We start from the raw sequence: 19,764 nt of genomic DNA, 5'->3' as shown, positions 1-19,764 counted from the left end.
TTATATTCAACAATACACGAGACACACGTGACAGAGAGTACCAGGGCAGGCAGGGAGGGGATTAGAGGAGAGGGGCAGGGCCCACCTGTCCCATCCTCCACATTCTCCACTTCCATGACCTCAGTGTTGATCCGACCCCTGAAGATGTACAGGGAGCCGTTGATGGACTTGGTCCTTTTGGTAGATTTCTTGCTCCCAGTGACCCTGAAAGACAACAGTAAGTCAGTATCCCCTACAAAGGACAGCGTCACAGTGGGGAGTGCCCAGGGCAGAGGGGAGCTCTGGGTTAGGGTGAAGCACATGGGGTGCCTGCTGCTGGGCAGACGACTTGGGTGAGTCTCTGCTAGTCATCGCTTCTCATCTGGAAATAGGCTAATAGCTCTGTTGACCTCACAGATCAATTTTTCAGTTAATGGGGATCTCGAGGAAGACCAACAGGAAGAACAGAAACCCAGTCTGCTGGGCTGGCAAGCAGGCAAGCAGGGGGGGGGGGGTTGGGGTGGAGACTGATTTCTAACAGACGGTACCTTGCAAACTGAAACCAGAATAGGAGAAGGCAATCGTCCATCCACCCACTCATCCATCCATCTATCCATCTACCTACATCCATTAATCCACTTACCATCCATCCACATGCCATCTTTCTACCGTCCATATATCCACCATCCATATAACCATCACACGTGAGCGCACACACACATACACACTTCATACACACACATGCTCACACACACACACATACACACTCATACACACACATGCTCTCACACACACACATACACACTCACACACACACATGCTCACACACACACACACACACACATACACACACATGCTCACACACACACATGCTCACACACATACACACATATGCTCACACACACACACATACACACTCATACACACACATGCTCACACACACACACATACACACTCATACACACACATGCTCACACACACACACACATGCTCACACACACATACATACACACACATGCTCACACACACATACACACACATGCTCACACACACATACACTCATACACACACATGCTCACACAATACACACACACACATACACACTCATACACACACATGCTCACACACACACACACACACACAGACACACACACACACACACACACCATTTATCCTTAATCTATCATCCATTGACGACTCACCCACCCACCCACCATCTCCAACCATCTACTGATACTATCTGTAACCTACCCACCCATGCAAACACCATTCCTCTACCCATCCACCCACAAACTCATTCATCTACCTTCCCATTTCACTTACCACCTATCCATATACTAACCCCCCATTCATCTATCCACCCATCTATGTTATCCATCCATTCACCTATCCAATCTACCCATTCACCTATCTGTCGCCCACCTACCCCTACTCACGCTTTCACTTGGGGGAACCCTGTTGCCCACTCATTCAGTTACAGCCTGAATGTGGTACCCTTCACATCCATCTGTCGACTTCTAAACTGTGATGTTAAGAGTTAGGGGGGATACGGCCTTGAGAGGAAAGGTGAGTAGACAGTAGAGGTTGGTGGCATCTCATGAATGGGATTAGTGTCTTTTATAAAAAGGCCTCAACCCCTTCCACCATGCCAGGACACAAGGGAAAGCCTTGCTGGGCACTGGTCTGGTGTCTTATACCTTTAGCTTCTCGAGTTGCAGAACTTGAAGAAATGTGCCCTTTAAGATGACCAGTTAATGGAATTTTGTTACGGTCACCCAAACAAATTAAAATATCAAACACAAAACATCTGGCCATGGCTTCCTATGGACAGGGTAACAAGTGAGGGGCCACATATTCAGTGCCCGTAAATGACTTGCAGGTGCCAGGCACCCTGCTCAGTGCTGTCCCGCAGGGAAACACAGGCAATCTTGGGAACTAACTTGTCTTCCGTTGGGAGAGGCGGTATAGAGACACCAGCCAGAGACACCCTCAGAGCAAGAGCCCTCTGTGCCTCCTTGATCCGCTGGGTGGGTGTTCTTTACCCACGCTGGCTAGGACTGTAGCCAGACCTCTCTTCTCTACCTGAGACAAACTCACTGCCGCTGGCTAAATCACACAGGGTGTGCACAGAGTAGGCTGAGGACCCTGGACTGCAATGTGGCCAGACGCCCCTGAGAATGCAGCTGTATTGGGGAGACCTGTGCTCCTGCTGCATGTATAAATCACATGGTGAGGGTCGGAACAATGGGGGATGAGTGTGACTTCCAGACTCAGGGTCCATGGGCCTGTGATGAGTGAGGGACACACGGTAAGAGCTAGAGGGACTGTGTGCTTTCTCAGGCACTGGCTGGCTGAACTCTGTCTTATAAATTTACAAGCATGGGTGTACTTGTATACACACCAAAGTCCACCCTCCTACTTCCATATATGAACAGGTATGTCTGTGTATACATGTATGTGTGTGTGTATCTCTGAGTGCAAACCTGTGTATGCAGGTACACTGATATCGGGGAACACATATGTGTACATATATGTAGGCGCATGTGGATGTTGTATACACCTGCACATGTATGGGAATGTACAGGTGTCCATGTGTATGGATACGCATCAATTTATACATGGCTGGCCACTTGTGTGCACGAGTGTGGGTTTCTGCCTGTGAGCATGCAGGTGCCTGTGTACACACACACATACCTCCTGCTGGTCTGTTCTCAGAGAACCCTAACTGACAGAGACTTTAAAGTCACCCACTGGGAATGAGAAAGAACTGAGGAGATAAAAGTCTGGGGCAGGAGTGTGGACCAGAAGACAGGACGAGCTCAGATGCATGTGAGCTGCGTGCAAACATCCAAGGAAAACGGAACAGGAATGGTGGTCTCAGCCTCACTAATAAGCCTTCACCACCCCAGCCACTCCACAGTGGCGCCCGATGTGTCTTGTTCACTCTGTAAAACGCGCCCTCCAGGACAGCAGTGCTTCAGCCCCACGTAACAGACACAAAACCAGCATCCACCCAGAGTCACACAGCAGCAGGAGGGCCCAGTGCTAACTCTGGCCTCTCAGAACACAGCGGGCAGCAACAGGGTAGGAGACTTAGCTCTTCCAGGCCTCAGTTTCCCCTACTGTAACTGAGATCAACTTTTAGAACACCCCCTTCCTCCTTTGGTGGCCAAAGAGAGGCCTTGGCCTCTAAGTCAACAAGAATACGCTGTGCTACTGTTCATGGAGACTGCTCCACCCACATCCCAGACAGGGACCAGGAGAGCCAGCAGCTGCCTAGCCACATCAGGTACTTCCTGTGGCCACTCCAGTCAGTCAGGCACCATCCACCAGCAGCTGACCCTGCCCACAGGGCACTCAGCCTTCTGGCTGCTAAGCCAGAGGCAGGACCCTGGCCTCATGCCTGGCCCTCTCAGGAGACTAGTGTGCCCTTTCCCTCAGGCCAGCTCCCTGTGTCACTCAGGAGGGAGTGGCCTTCAGAGAGTGTAGCCTGGCCACAGGAAGGCTAGAGACAATCCCCACAGAAGCCAAGATGGTGGAAGATACTGTTATTCCTCCCAGGGCAGGTGACACAGAGAAAGAGGGGCCTGGCAAGGAAGCCAGGGGCTGGGCATGCTCAGCAGGCAGCTGGGAGCTGTCCACAGAGTTCTAAAGGGACATTCTGTTTCCCAAACCCTCATAAGCTCTGGGAAAAGTGTCTGCCTCTAGCAGCCAGGGCAGGGAAGGGCTAGGGAGTAACACTTCATAAGCACTCTTAGGATTGTCACTCTTAGGCCTCTAGGGGTGGCCCCAGCAGGACAGAAGACACAAGACAGCAATGGAGATCTGGACAGAGCAAGCAAGAAAACACCTAGAAAAGAGGCAGACTGAACATGTCTACACGGGGAGATGACACGAAGGGAGACTGAGGCCTGTGGCAAGAAGGATCAACCCCCAGAACAGAGAGGAGAGACAGTAGGAGGGGTTTCTGTGCCCCAGGGCTACCCATAGGAAGCATCAAGGACCCAGGAGTGCCACAGCCCCAGCAGCCAGCCCCAACTTCACACACCAGGCACTTACTACCCTCACCCTCACAATGACCCTGCGAGGTACAGTCAGTAGCGTCCCCTGTTTGACAAGCAAGGAAACTGAGGCACGGGCAGGCAGAGCTATGGAGAAGGGCCAGACTCTGAACCAAACACAGAGGATTGATGTGGCTCTGGTTGCAGAAGGGGAAACTGAGCCTGCGCAGAGCGTGTGGAACGGCCGGCCACCCATCCCTTGCGGCCTGCTTTCTCACACAGCCTTAGAGCCGGGAACAGACAAGGAAAGTGAAACGTGAGGCTCTACGACAACAGTCCTGAAGGCCACGATGCTGTGCGTGCGCAGCCTTGGACAGATCAAGGCATGGAGGAGCCTCTGGGAGGTTACTGTTTCACTCTCAGAACAGGCGCCCTCTGCCCATTACCCCTCTCCCCATCCATGGTGCATCTGGAGAACCAGCCAATGACCTTGGCAGCCACCAACCCAATGCTGCTCAGCTGACCACTATCCACCAAGCCTTGACCTCCCCATACCCTCCCTATTAGCAGACCACCTAGCCATCGGCCCGGCCACCAACACACCTGATACTCAGGCCCCACTCCATCATCTACCAAACAAGCCTGCGGTCGCCTCCATAGCCTGTCTGCCTCTCAACAGCCATACTTGCCCCCAACCCACGCTTCTAGTCAACTCTAGCTGACCACCTCCTAACCTCTAACCATCCCTGCACCCCCTCTCTCTTCTCTTTCCCTTTCCATCTCCAGCCTCTCAACACCCTCATCTACTCTCCGCATCCAAGGCTCAACAAACTCCCCATCATTGCTTCACCCTTTCCCACCTCCCTTGTGTATCCCTCCCACCTTCACTCACACATCACCAGGCTCAAAAGGTCACTCACCCGCTCCCTCACCTCCCCCACCCACCCCCTCCTTTATTCAATGCCCCCTCCCCCCTCTGCTCCTTCATCCCCAGGCTCAAGGGATTCCTCATCACCCGCTTCCTCCTTCTTCCTCCATATCCACACTGTCACATTCTTCCCTCTCCCTTACCCACTATCCATTCACCATCCAAGCCTCTAGCGATCTCTCCATCCCCCTTCCCACTGCCCCACGCCTCACTTGACACTTCCAACCACACACAAGCGTGCCTGCCACCTGTCCCTCACTCCTGGTCCCCACAGAGGGCAAGCAGCTCAGGGAGAGATGTGAAGATGCTGCCCAGCTGGTCTTTTCTCCTCCTGTCCAATGGGGAGAGCCTTCTCCCCTCCCACTCTGCACCCTGGGGACCTTCGGATCTCAGGATGCTGGTGAACTTCCACAACCGTCTAGAGCTGCCCTGTATTGATGCAGTGTTCCCGGGGCACAAGGAGACCGTGACAGGGACCCACGGATGCGTCATGCTAAGATGTGAACCACTTCAAAGGCTGAACATTAAAACATATATGGCAAAATACCCCCTTGCTGCTTTTCAGAACTTGACTTAGAGTATCTCCATGAATACTCAGAAGAAAAAAACAAAGCCCAGAGAGGGGCAGACAAGCCTGAGGTGATACCCGAAGAAAGGGGCATTTAGCATTTTCTATTTCTATCACCATGGTAACCAAGGGGGGGGAGCAGCTCACCTAGATTTCCGCTTGCAGTAGACAAGCAGGTTGTCAAAGAGGAAGAAGGCTCTCTCTTGGATGTTGCCCGCAGAGATCTTCAGCAGGTTGCCCTGAAGGAGGAGCTGGGTACAGATGTCTGTGAGGTTGGAGCCCTGGGGAAGCAATGAAGGGTAGCAATGAGCAGCCAGGGACACACCCATCTTCCCTCTTCCCTCGATGCAGAGGGAAAACACCCTGGCAAAAGTAACTCAAGGGAGAAGGGTTTGCTTCAGCCCCACAGTTCAATGTACAGTCGTTCACAGCTGGGTGGTCACGAGCAGGAGCTTAAAGCAGCTGGCTGGATCACATTCACAATCAGGAAGCCATGAATGCCCCCTGCTGCTCAGCTGGCTCTGCATCTGCACAGTCCAGGATCCCAGCCAGGGGATGGTCCCACCACAACTCAAATGGATCTTTCCACATCAATGGATCTAAGACAGCCCTTAGAGGCATGCCCAGACACTAAATAATCCCTCACCAATATACCTGGAGGCTAGGAGACATACCTGTCTCCAAGGTGATTCTAGACCCTGTCAGCCTGACAACACTGACCATCAAGCACCTTTCCCTCCATACCCCTACATCCCTATCAGCCTCCACACTCAAAGCTCTCAGCAGACAAGAAGCCAAGGCAACGGGATGGAGGGCTGTGTGGGCCAGTGCCATCAGTGGACTGCACGCCCTTTTACAGGAGACACACAGAGGTACAGGGAGCTGCTACACCAACTCACGTGGCTGAAAACAGACCCTAGGGGGCTGCATCCAGTCCTTTAGGGGACTGGGTTTTGTCTAGATGTCCTGCGGTCTGTCTTTCCCTGTGATCTATTTGCAATCTGGCTTGTTGAGCCTTCCCCACAAGATAAGCATTTCAGTAAGGACTGGAGATTTCTAGTACCTAACGACCTTCCCCGGGATGCAGGAGGGACTTGACAGATGCCATGTAGGAATGTTAGGGCAGGATTCTGGGAGCACGTGATCCAGTGAAGGCTGGGGGTAACAGCTCCAGCCATCACCAGGGGCTGTGGGATGAGTGTCACACAGGCTAATACAGCAGGTGTGCTGAGCAGCAATGATAAGATTGGGGCCAAGGACCAGGAGAGGTGTTAAGGATGAGCACAGACAGGGACTAGGAAAGTCCTGCTAGCAGGAGTCCTTAGAGCCAACACATAGTGGGTCTGTGTGGAGTCCTGGGTAGGCTGGGCCAGGTCGTACAGATTCCGAGAGCTGAGGAGAGGGAATTGAGTGGAATCTTGGCCAGCTCAGAACCCCTCATTCAGGTAGCCCAGATCCTTGCTCCCCTTGGTTCATCTTGGGAAATGAGTTTCACAGGCATTGGCTGCCTGACCAATGACCTACATTCCCCAGCTTCTTTGGCGCCAAGCATGGTCCAAATGACCAAATCACACCAAGGAGCCGGTGATATGTCACTACCTTGAAATAGGTCTCTAGCCCCTTTCCCCGCTCCTTTATCTCTTTCCAGAGAGGCAAGATAGCCATCGGGGGTTAAGGAAGGGCGCTGGTGACAGATGTGTGCAAGGCACAGGAAGGAAAGAGCCCTGTTGGTGCAAAGTCACCCACCCAGCCTGGCTGGTCACACATCCTGGTCTAGACTGCATTGTGAGCTCCTCGGAGTCACCCCTCAGTCCCATGGCAACCAGGATGTGCCAGTGTGTGTCTAGAGGCTGCAAGGAGCTGAGGACAGAGGCCTGTGACACAGTAGGAAGGCAGGCCATGTGGCACTTGCTTTGGGTAAAGCCACAAGTGGCCCCTACAGTCAAAGGAGCCAGACGCCAGGTCGGCTGCCTTACTAGCCACCTTGCCTGATGAACACACCATCCTACCTACTCAGGCCAGTTAACAGAAGCTGGAGGGAGGAAGCTAGAAGCTCGGGAAGCTGGATGGAAGGGGGAGGGCTGTACTGCTAAAAAACATAGAACTGCTAAAACCACAGAAAACCAGGCCCTCCTGTGGCAGCCCGTCTCTCACACAAGTGGGAACCTTATCTCTCCCATCTTCCACCTTGATTGAGGCCAAACCTCAATGCCCCTTCCAAAGTCCATCTGCAAGGGACTCTGGGAGCTGGAGGGCTCTCCTCGGGAAAATGGCCAGTGAGGGAGAGTTCAGAGGACATGTCACCCCCTAGACTCTGAACAAAGCCCCAGTCTTCTCTGCAGCTGGGCCTTCCATTGGGGGGGGGGGCGCGGGTACAAGAAAGGAATATTAAATCCAGGAACACCCAGGTCCCGGTGGTGGTGGGGGGGGGTAAGGTTGGGGGCGGGGCTTGGGCTGGGGGTGTCAGTCAGCAATGTCTGTCCCCAGAATCTTTCACCTCAGCTCTTAACCTCTCACTCCAGCGGAGCTGGCCTTTCCTACCGGTTGCATTTCCTGTCTGTTGTCTTTCTAGAGACACACAGGAAACTTCCAATAGTGTAGGAGGCGAGGGTCAGGAAAGTGTGTTGGTTACAGGCTGAGGAGATGGCTCAGTGGGTGAAGGGGCTTGCTGCCAAACCGGATGATGTGAGTTCAATGCCTAGGTCCCACCCAGTGGAAGGAAAGCGCTGACTTACCAGTTGTCCTCTGACTTCTACATACATGCTGTGGCACACTGGGCTCACACACATGCACACACACACACAAGTAAGTGTGATAAAGAAAAGTCAGTTACATACACTGTGTGGTGTGAAAGCTTGATTCTGTCAACCTGTCAGGACCTAGAATCACCTTCTAGACTTCTGGCTGTGAGGAAGTGTCTAGACTGTGTTTACCGAGGAGGGAAGATCACCTTAAACGTGGGCGGTATCATCATCTGAGTACAAAGGAGAAGAGAGCTATCTCGCCTCTGCCGGCTGGCTTCCTGTGGGTGTGCTGGGACCAGCTGTGCGAAGCTAGTGTTCTTCTCCATCACGGTGGGCTGCACCCCCAGCTGCCAGCCACAACAAACTCTTCCTTCCTACCGTGGTTCTCATCTGGCATTTTGTCACAGTGACAGGAAAATAAACTAATACTGATAGATATGTAAATGTTGCCCTCGGTGCTGGCACAAGAAGCGCAAAGGCTTGTAGGTATCAGGAAGGCGAGGCCACGCGCAGTTACTGAGGGGAGTTAGCATGGCCTGCAGTGACAGAGGCTAAGGAAACGGGCATCTCAGTGACAGCTACTGGGAGACACAGCAGTGTTACCAAGTTTTCTACCGAAATGTGAAATCTGGGATTTTATATTTCATTGAGTCAACTAAGTCACTTGTAAGCAACCACACGAGGCAGGCCAAACTGAGGAGCGAGCCCGTGATCTACAGCTCCAACTGGGGGCCCAGCCCCCTCAGCAGAGGACCCTGACCACGCACCTCCCAGCCTTCAATGTGGGACTGCAGCTGCTCCAGGGCCTCCAGCTTCTCCATCTGCCTCTTAGTCTCATTGATGTTGGAGCAGACAGTCTTCATGGCCTGCAGGGCACTCTGTACCGCGGTGTGGTCAGGGTGCTTGCCAGGGGTCCTCTTGGCCAACTCCTAGTGTGGGAAGGGGCAGAACAGAGGGTGATCAGTGCAGGGGCATAGACTCGGGCAGAGGTAGAGTCACGCCAAACCAGTGTGCCAAAGGGCCGAGGAGCAAAGCTAACACTTGCTGGCTCATTCACACGAGTGTCAGTCTTCACAGAGAACTAACTAGATTTGGGGTCACATAGAAGATAAATCCCTGAGTGTCTATGAGGGTGCTTCCAGAGAGGTTTAACAGGGTAGGCTGGCCTTGAACATGGGTGGTAAAATCCCAAAGGCTGGGCTTCCAGACTGAACAAAGAGAGGAAAGGCAGCTGAACACCAGCATCCACTCCTGTCTGCTCCCTGACTACAGACACAGAGACCAGCTACGCCCCTCTCTGTTCCTGATGGACCAGACCTGAAAGAACTGCAATAAACCCACCCTCCCTTATGATGATTTTGTCAGATGTTTCATTCCATCGACAGAAAAGTTAACGAAGACATTCATTTGTTCCCTCCCTCATTCATTAATTCATTCTGTGGGTGCCATCTGACTGTCCTTAAAGGGAGAGTCAATATACGAGAAAACAGACAAAAAAACACTTTGCCTGGTGGGTATCATAGAAGACAGAGGCTAGAAAGCTAAGAAAAATTGGGGGCCAGCAGGAAGAAACACTCAGAGAAGTTAGAATAGAGCATACAAGCATCAATCACGGAGGCTGGGGACATGAGGAGGGAGCAACATGGCGGGCAGCCAGAAGAGCAGGCGCGGAGGGCATGACAAGGGATGGCAAGGGTGACTGGGGAAGGGGGTCACAGAACAGAGAAATGGGCAGGTCACAGAGGTGGCCACAGACACTGGTTACCCCAGCTCTCTTAGTGAACTGGACAGGGGGACATGCCTATTGGGACTCATGCACAGCTCAGTGGTAACCACTCGCCTATGTGTGTGTCCAAGGCTCATCCTGGGTTCAGTCCCCAGGACTGAAAGGTAAATAAACGAACAGGCCTCTCGCTCAGAGGACACAGGGCAGAGTGCGTAAAGCATCCAGCCCAGTTGCCATCAGCTGACCCTTGTCTCAGACATAGGCCAGGACATTATCAAGGCTGGACAGTGGTTTCCAGAGACAAGGTCTCGTGTAGACCAGGCTAGCCTCACGCTTACTATGTAGTTGAAGAACCCTAAACTCCTGATCCCCCGGCCTCTGCATCCCAAGAGCTGGGATTTAAAGCATGTGCCACCACGATCAGTTTATGCAGCACTGAGGGCAGGAGCCAGGGCTTCCTGCATGCTACTCAAGCGCTGTACCAATTCACCTCCCGGCTGATCACAACCACAAGATTCCAGTCACTCGCTAGGTGTGGTAAGTGAGACGTGGAAGAGACCTAAAGGCCAGCAGCAGTGGTGACGATGCTGAGGTGGCAATGCCTGTGCCAGGCCCTCGCCTTCTTCAGTCAGGGCATTAGGACGGCATCAAAGAAGTTTCCTGAACCAGACACCCCACCCACCAGCCTGCCACCAAGCACTTCTCTACTTCCTGTGTTCACGGTCAATGTCCCCTACTTCTGCACTGGGTACCAGGGTGGCTCTGGCTGCTAACTGGATAAGCACAGGCCAGTCCCCCCTCAGCCTCAGCATCACCCTTAGTCCCCTGGCTGGGCTTGAAAGACAGGTCCCAGACTGTCTGACAAAGGAAACTGTGGCTGGGATTCCAACTCAGGGCCACCAGCTTGCTCGGGACAGCAAGAGAACGACCAGGCACCAGCCACACTTTGGTCAGCCCGGCAAGCGTCCCAGGAGGCCATTATGGAGCAGCAACTTGTTCACAGACAGCAGCTGTCTCCTACCCCTGACAGCCTGAGCTAAAAGTCCAGCCACTCCTTGGAGGGGTCCCCACAGGCAGCCAATGCCCAGCACTCAGTCAGTTCCTGTTCCCAGCTGACTGCCCCTGCCTCTATTTCTGCCTGAGGTCAGCAATGAAGGTGGGAACAGAAACTAAGCACAAAGGCCAGGCTGGTAAGTGGCCCAAGCTGCGGGGGGAAGTGCAGACTTTGGTGTCTCGGGCCACAGAGGAGTGTTGGCTTCCCTCCATGAAGTTCTAAGAACTGAGAGTCGCCCCTGCCCCTGCGCCTCTGTGCAGGCTGCTTCCTCCGGGCATGCCACTCAGGCTCTTACAGGGAGAGGAGTTGGGTGGGAGAGAACTGAGCATCAGAGAGAACCCCACAATGCACAGGTTTGTTCACTTTCAACCCTGCAGGGCACTCCTGAGAAAGGGAAGCCTCGGCCGCGCATCCATCCAACCAGGCCACTTCCTCACCAAGAGCTAACTCAGTGGGCTGAATTCCGAATGGAAGAACCAAGACCGTACAACTGAGAGGGGAGAACAGAGAAGGGAGCCCTTGTGACCCAGGTCAGGCAACGTGTTCTCAGGCACACTCACACGTAAAGCAGCCTCAAGATCCTGACACTCTACCTCGTCAAGTCCTCACCATGTCCCCGAGGACACGTCCAAAAGGTGGGAAGAAGAGACTACGGAACCAGTCCAAACTAGACAAAAATCACAACCAAACAGCAAAAAAGACGACCCAGGACTAGAGGTCAAGGGGGCAGCTCAGTTGGTAATGTGCTTGCCTTGTAAGAACCTGAGTCTGGATCCCCAGAGCCCACCTAAAAAGCCAGGTACTTATAAGCCCAGAAATGGTGAGGTAGGAGGTGGAGATGGGTGGATCCCTAGAAGAGGGTAGACCAGCTAGCCTGGCCTACATGGTGAGGACCAATGAGAAACTGTCTCAAATAAAAGACAGAAGGTACCTGATGACAGACAGGGTCTCTATCTGTCTCTCTCTGTCTCTCTCTCTGTCTGTCTCTCTTTCTTATACACACACACACACAAATAAATACATAATAAGAAAATTTTAAAATAAGTGGGGGTGGGGGAGGGGTCCAGATGGGCAGTTAATACTTGCTGCTTTTCCAAAAAAACCAGAGTTCACTTCCCAACACCCACACGAGGTAGCTCAACTACCTCTGACTCCAGCTCCCAGGAATCTGGCCCCTCTGGCAACCATACTCACATGCACACACACACACTCACACACACACACACACACAGAGTGAGATTTAAAAAATAAAATAATTTCTTTAAAAATAAAATTGATGAAGAGAGCCAGGCAGAGGGCTGGCCCATCAACGGAGGCTGCTTCCGCACCCAAACCCCTGTTCGATTCCTGGGACCTACAATCTACGTGGTGAAAGGTAGGATTCACTGTTCAGTTCAGAACTCAGCTAAACTCAGGTTTCTCTGGGTAAAGTCAGAACAGAACCAGGTTCCAAGGAGACAGACTGCCATCCTGAAAATTCCGGGACCCACATCCAAAGTGACATAGCTGCATGAACTTACAGGGACCAAGAGGTATTTCTGAAAGGAACTCCAAGCTATTTGCTAAGCACCTTGGGAGAATGATGACCAAAAAAGCCACTGGGCCCCACTGGAGTTCAGAGGGTCCAGTAGGCAGACGAGGGGGACAGTGGCTGGGTGGAGTTAATTACAGCCTTATGATGGTTAGAGTTTTCCTTGAGGAAGAGGTCTGCCTTATAAAGCAGTGGGCACCCCATCACTAGGGGCATTTATCAGAGGTTCAAGTCTCCTGTGCATCTTTCTGTCAAACAGATTCCCAGACCCAGCTGCCAGGAGACAGAGACAGCCCACGTCCACCCTTTGCTAACAGGTGAACTAACCTCTCTGAGGCAAAATGTGCTCACAGTGAAACCAGGTAGCATCCCCTGACGACCCACCAACAGATGCAGAAGTGAATGAACGGGAACTTCTCAGCAAACAGAGTGAGCACAGGGTTTATCATGGTTGCCCTTGTTTCCATGGTAACGGTAACTCAGTTCTTGCTGTCTCTATACAGTCAGAGTAATGACAAAAGCTGTTCAGGTGGGGATCACACAACAGCATCAGCTAGGGGCACTGACTGCACACCAGCACGGAAACCAACATAGCCAAGCATTGCCACCCCAAAGAGGAAACTGAGGCACAATTAACAGAGCCTCTAGTCCAAGACCACGGACAGGAAATGGGGTATGGTAGATGGTAGTTTCAGGTCTCCTCCTGTTATGTATGCTCTTGTAAAACTGTTTGGAAGAGGTCAGCCCTGGGTGAGGGGAACAGCAGGCCACCACACAAGCCAGGGTGTGAACCTGCACAGCGTCGTTCTACCCCGTGTGGTTTCACAGGTGGCCTGGGGTTCCAGGAAGGAAGGAAACAGGGCAGCGGGCCTGGGCTTCTGCAAGCCACCTCATGCCTCTACCTTCTGCAATCACTTATACCAAGGTGGTGCCCACAGGTATGACTCTGAGCGACTCCATCCTGCCCCCAAAGTAGGGGTGGTCCTGCCACAGTACAGCCACAGAGTACAACCCAGAACACGAGCTTCTGACACCAGATCTAGCCAGGCAACAAGCAAAGATACACAACTGCTTGCTCGCTCGGTCTCCATGGGGCCCAACAAGGGCTTATGGGAAAACAGGAAGAGGAAGACTGGAGGCCAGATGGGACATCTAAACCCACCATTCCTGACGCTCTCCTGGGCTATGGGTCCCAGAAATGCCACTCCACTACAAGCAGGCTTCCAGCATAAGTTCATGTCAAAGCCTGGGCCTTCCCACCTCCACCTCAGGGAGCCCAAGACCCACTCAGCAAGGGCTTCAGCCAGGACTCAGGTTGGGGGGTTCAGAGGGATAAACCCTCTTTTTCCTGAGGATGTAAGCCTGATGCTGCTGGTGACTGATGGGGAAGCCACCTGAGGGAAGGGCCCACTGAGATGGAGACACTGGCCTGGGGGAGGGACCCAGATAACGTTTTTTGTTTGTTTGTTTGTTTGTTTGTTTGTGGTTGGTTTTTGTTTTGTTTGTTTTTTGGCTGAAGCAGGCCCTGCTGGTAGTCCTGGCTGTTTTTCACTCTTTTCTGAAAAGGCTAGACCAAACAAAGCAACAACCCTACTTTCTGGGGCTGAGTATAGATTGGACCTCTCTATGCAAGCTCTGCTCACAAAGGCCCCTGCACTAGGTTCCTCTACCTAGCTCAGAGGGCACAGCCCAAAGGTTCCGGTGCCCCCTCTAGGAATGCTGAGGATAACAGTGGAGAGCATCTAAAGGTGTCCAGTTTGAATAAGAATGGCCCCCACTTGGCTCATAGGTTTGAGTGCTTAAGTCACCAGGGAGCAGAACTGTTTGGGAAGGATTAGGAGGTGTAGCCTTGGGGGAGAGGTGTCAGTGTGGGATCAGCTTTGAGGCTGTAAAAGCCCACTGCAGGCTCTTCCCTGCCCTTCACCCTTCTCTCTCCGCCTGCTACCCTGGATCAGGATATAAAGCTCTCAGCTACTTCTCCATGTTTGCCACCACACTTTCCACCATAACAATGAACTGACCCTCAGAAGCTGAGAGCAACCTCCCCACACACACACACACTCCTCCCCCAGGTAGATGCTTTCTTCTATAATTTGCCTTGGCTATGGTGTCTGTTCACAGCAGCAGAACAGTGACTGAGACAGGGGATTATTCAAAGAAAAGGAGGGGCTGGGGAAGGGCCTCAATTACAAAAGTGAGGACCCAAGTAAGGTTGGGTCCTCAGCACTTGTGTGACAAAAGCAGAGACAGCCTGGTGACGCGAGCCTGTATCCCCAGCACTCGGGAGGCAGAGGCAGGCAAATCTCCTAGTTTGAGGCCAGCCTGGTCTACAAAATAAATATGGAGATCAATAGATGAAGACATTTGATACTGACCTCTGGCCTCTACACAGAGGTATGTGAATACACACACACACACATCACAAGTACATAACACCATGTGCAAACACACACACCCATACACCACACACACACACACACACACACATGCCAAAGAAAGAAAAAAATGAAGCAAGAAAACAGGAAGTGAAAACTTCTAGGAGAACTTGAAAAGATGTCCACCACAGCAGAGAAAGCCTTGACACAGATGCTCTATGCAAACTCCATGCAAATATCTTGAGCAATTCTACCCTGTGGGGATCCAGGGACCCAGGCCTCCAAGAAGAGCAGAGACAGAACCCATAATATGCAATGGACTCGCAGCTCCTGGGCCAGCCAATGCGGGAGCAAGGGGTGCCAGCTATTCAGGTCCAGTGGGGGCCCTCTGCTCAGTGCAGACATGGCTGCTCTTACCCAGCATCGTCCCAATCCACCATCCTGTGCTAGCTGTGGCCTTGCCTGTGCCGGCCTGGGTCTCCACCCACAAATGACCACTTGTGGGGTACAGAGTGGCTACCCCTCAGCAGGACCAGCCATGTCAAGATCCATGCTGCCTTAACTTATTTGGGGGAGCGAAGCTATATATGTGGCCCAGGTCTGCGGCCTATGATCAAATCTCCACAACCCTCAGAGGAGGGCCAGGCCCCCAAGGAAGCCACCCCCAGGCTCTAGAGACATGATGCTCCAGAGACAACGGGAAAACTGCAGATTCTTGGGACTCTCCTTGGACAGCTGCAGCAGGAAAAACAGGGAGACAGGAAACAAGAGTGACTGACCCCCAAAACCACCAAGTAAACCATCCTAGAGAGAAATGGGGAGAAACAGCAGCAGGGGATGGACAGAAGACAGGACAGGACAGCACCCAGCTACTCAGGAGGCTGAGGGAGAAGGAGGGTGGAGAGTTCAAGGCCAACCTAGGCAACTTTACTGGGACCCTGTCTCAAAATAAAAGGAGGTGAGCTGCAGCTCAGTGACCAGGTTACCTAGGATACAGTTACCTAGGATACAGCAGGCTCTGGGTCCCATCCCCAGGAAAGGCAGAGAGGCAGAGAGAGACATATACAGACAGACAGATGGACAGAGTTCACATCAGTATGCACAATAAACAGAAGCAACTGAGCTAGGATAATGCTATCATGTCAGACTGCAGACATGGCCTTTCTGATGCTTCTTGAAGTTTCTTAAGCTGAAGGACAAAGACAGCTCAACTGTAAGAGGGTGAAACATGGACCAAACTAAGTGTGTGGCTAATCAGGGTTGAAGCAGAACTGTGCCAATCAAGATAGCTTGTGTTCACTGAAGGATCTCAGAGGTCCTTCCACTCCTTCTTTATCTGGCCACTTAAAGTAACTATAACACACTACCAACACGAGGACACTGAGGCACAGAGCTTCGGTTGCGTCTCGCGGCACCTCGCGGGAGCTGGGAGGAAATAAAAATCCCACAACAGCATCAGAGAATCCTCCCCTGGCATGCCTGTGACACGCTCGGGTGTCAGCACAACCCCCCCACACCCCCACCCCCCGCTCCACTGTCCAATCCAGGCACTCACAGGTGTCAGTGCAAGTCCCCCCTCCCCCAAAACTGTTCAATCTACGCAAAGAATCAGGGTGGTAAGCACCATCCCCACTGAGGAAGCAAACACAGCCAACTAAAAGAAGTCACGAGGCTAAAAGAAGACAAAAGCAGAATGAAGCCCTGGAAGGGGTGATCTGGGCACACCCCATGGAAGGCACTGTATGAGAACACAGGGAGATGCTTTCAGAGTAGGAGGGCCAGGGGCTGAGGCAGAGGCTGGGGTGAAAGCAAGGAAACCTGATGGAACTTGGGCAAGGCAGCCAGCCCTGGGCAGGCTCCACGGGGAAGTCAACAGGACTTCTTCACCAACTGAAAGTGGAGGGAGAGCAAGTTGGGGGACATAGATAACACAAGGCTTGGCCTGAGAGACCACCAGCATGAAGTGTTGATTCCTGGAATGGAGACAGAGGTAGGATAGGAGGGGAGCCATTCTGGGGAAGATGAGAGCCAGCATGCAGGGGAGCGGGGGTGTTAAGAGCTGTGGATGATCATAGAAGTGTTGCTCCTAAATGTCCACCAGCCAGTGAATGGAGCACAGCCAGCTCACAGGGGAGTACTACTCAGTCATGAAAAGGGAAGGAAGTATAAACCCAGGCCACAGTGTGAAGTACATCACACCAAGTGACTAAAGCCAGACACACAGGGATAAGACCCGTGACACCAAGATCCTTATAGACCCATCAGTGGGAGACTCAGAAGGCTCAGGTTGGAGTCTGTTACTCCAGCTGTGGATCCAAGGCTGTGTCAGCAGCCAGGACAGGAGAGAGCCACAGCAAGGGCCGGGTACCATCGGCAGACAATCAAAAGGTCCAGTGTCAGGCCGGGTTCCCATTAGGGACCAGCTTGCTACATATCAAGGCGTCGTCACCCCGACTCTGAATCATCTCCCTGGAAACATTGACGGAAAACTCAATAAAGCTTGAAAATGCCAACTGTCTATCCTGAGCCCGGGCTGAAGAGCCAAAATAGAACGTTCCGGCTATTCTTAGCCAGTGTTCAAGTTCAGCTTTGGGGGCTGTTCCCAAAAGGCTTTCACTCTTGCCTACTCTTCTCCCACCCCAGGCTCCCCAACCCTGCAGGCTGTACCACCGGGAGTTCAGCGGGAACAAGGGGCCTCACAAAACGGAGGACATCTGTGGGTACATGTTTGCCATCTGAGGGGACAGGCTGGGGTTGGAGTCAGCTGCTGCACTCGCAGGGTCATCTTTTAGAATGCCCTGGAAACTGTGAGCAAAGCAGGCCTCCCAGGAGGGTGTAAAGGGCCCTCAGCCCTGCTGCTTGCTGATGCAAATGTTCCAGTGGCAGGAGCCAAAGCGGGGACACTGAGCAGTTGTCTGTCAGGGAGCATGCATGTCCCCACAGGAATCTCAGGCCCTGCTGGCTGGTCCCCAGCAGTCCCCAGGCTCCCGATACATGCAGAAGAGAGAGCAGCAATGTGCACAGCTGTCAAGAGGACAAGGCCAGACCTCCACCACTTCCTGTGGGTGCTTCCTGCAGAGGCAGCCAGCGGTTTGCCCCAGTTGCCTCCATCTTCCTGGGGCAAGAGCCCTATGGGACTAAACCCCAGGTTCTAGAGAAAAAGGAACAGGCCCCAGGTCCACCAAGCTCTTGAAGCCACACAGGTCTTCCTGCCCGGGTTACTGACATGTATCGCTGAACCTGCTTTTTTGCAAGCTCCTATGACCCCAGACTTGGACAAGACCCAGAAACCAAAGGGTTAGCAGTTCAGCTCAGCTCTGGGGCTGCAAATAAGGGTTCTTTCTCAAGGGTCAGATGATCAAGGCTTATAACCCAGAAACATAGACACACCACCAAGCCATGAAGCCATCGGTGTTCTCAGGCCTCCTTTAGGGAACTGACGAGGCCAACAGACTTCACCCCCAAGCATGGGGACAGCTGAGCTCCCAGGCCCGCTGCTTCTTACCCCTGATTTCAGAGCCAGGGGTAAGACTCTAGAATGGGGCGGGGCTGGCAAGATGGCTCAGCGGGTAAGAGCACTGACTGCTCTTCCAAAGGTCCTGAGTTCAAATCCCAGCAACCACATGGTGGCTCACAACCATCCGTAATGAGATCTGACGCCCTCTTCTGGAATGTCTGAAGACAGCTACAGTGTACTTACATATGATAAATAAATAAATCTTTAAAAAAATAAAAAGACTCTAGAATGGGACTAGGCAGCAGCAGCAGCAGCTCATGTGCTTTAGAGCAGCCATTTATGTCCCTTCTCTGTGTCCCTAAGGCCTCGCCTGCCCTCCTGACTACACTGCAGGGATGTGCCCTCACTGCATAACAAACCGAGAAGCTCTATAGTTACAAGCTCTGCACTACAAAGGAGAAACTGAGGCATAAGGAGTAGCATGACTGACTCAAGAGCTGGCGCTAATAAACTGCACAGCTGCAACTCTCGCTCACACAGGCAGCCGTGGACTACCAAGCCCAGCACTAAGGCAGGACCACTGAGGGGTGGGCAGCCATGGACTACCAAGCCCAGCACCAACACAGGACCACCGAGGTGCTCGACAGGGCCAGAGAGTGGGCAGCCAGGCTTGCCATCAGCAGCACATCCTCCTGCTCGCTTTGGTTTGCCTTGGGGGTGGGAGGTTGAGGGTTTTTTCCCCCCTCTGTTTCAAAGCTTGCAGAAGCACGAGTTCTCAGCTCATGAGTTACAAGAGCAAACTACTTGGAGGATCTGGCCCTGGTCTCCCCATTCTCTCTCTACTAAGGACTAGTATGAATGCAAAACAAAAGGGTAGGGGACAGACCAAGGGGCACCACCTCCAAGGGACAGCTTAGGCTCCATGGCCAGATCCGCCTGCAGCTTCAGAGCCCAGTCTGTCCACTGCCCGGGGCCCTCACTGAAGTCACAGGAGGATGCAGCTGAGCTTCCTGGGGAGTCCTTCAGAGGTCCAAGCAGCCATGGCCAGAGGAAGCACAGGGAGAGCTGAGCCCCACTCCCACAGCTTCATGTGTTAGCACAGCACCCTGCGTGGGCTGGAGAGATGGCTCAGTCCTGCTGTGGAAGTAAAAGGATCTGACCTCGGGATGCAAGCTGGGTCCCCTGCACTCACATAAAGGCCAGGTGTGGTGACACACGGTTGTAAGCACTGTGCTGGGGAAACAGAGACAGGAAGACAGGCTCCTGGAGCTCAACAGCCAGGCAGGCTAAGGTCCAGGTCCCACTAAGGTGTTCTATCTCAAAGACAGATAGATGGCTCTGAAGAATACATACACCCAAGATTGGCCTCCGGTGTCCACACACACACATACCCCAACACAC

At 52.8% G+C, this 19,764-nt stretch overlaps 1 protein-coding gene across 1 annotated transcript in view; it reads right to left on the bottom strand.

The window, feature by feature from the left end:
* Prex1 (phosphatidylinositol-3,4,5-trisphosphate dependent Rac exchange factor 1) overlaps positions 1 to 19,764 on the bottom strand; it is a 152,957-nt gene that overhangs the window by 51,738 nt on the left and 81,455 nt on the right. Inside the window, exons 6-8 of the mRNA XM_021186170.3 lie at positions 8,988 to 9,149; positions 5,624 to 5,757; positions 86 to 204 (exon numbers count right to left, since the gene is read on the bottom strand). Of these exons, the coding sequence (XP_021041829.1) occupies positions 86 to 204; positions 5,624 to 5,757; positions 8,988 to 9,149 (415 nt within the window). The remainder of the gene's footprint in view (positions 1 to 85; positions 205 to 5,623; positions 5,758 to 8,987; positions 9,150 to 19,764) is intronic.

The sequence above is a fragment of the Mus caroli genome, unplaced genomic scaffold, assembly GCF_978045245.1.
Source record: "Mus caroli unplaced genomic scaffold, Mus_caroli_1 scaffold_2, whole genome shotgun sequence".
Lineage (NCBI taxonomy): Eukaryota > Metazoa > Chordata > Mammalia > Rodentia > Muridae > Mus > Mus caroli.
This window is presented reverse-complemented; position numbering and strand designations above follow the sequence as displayed.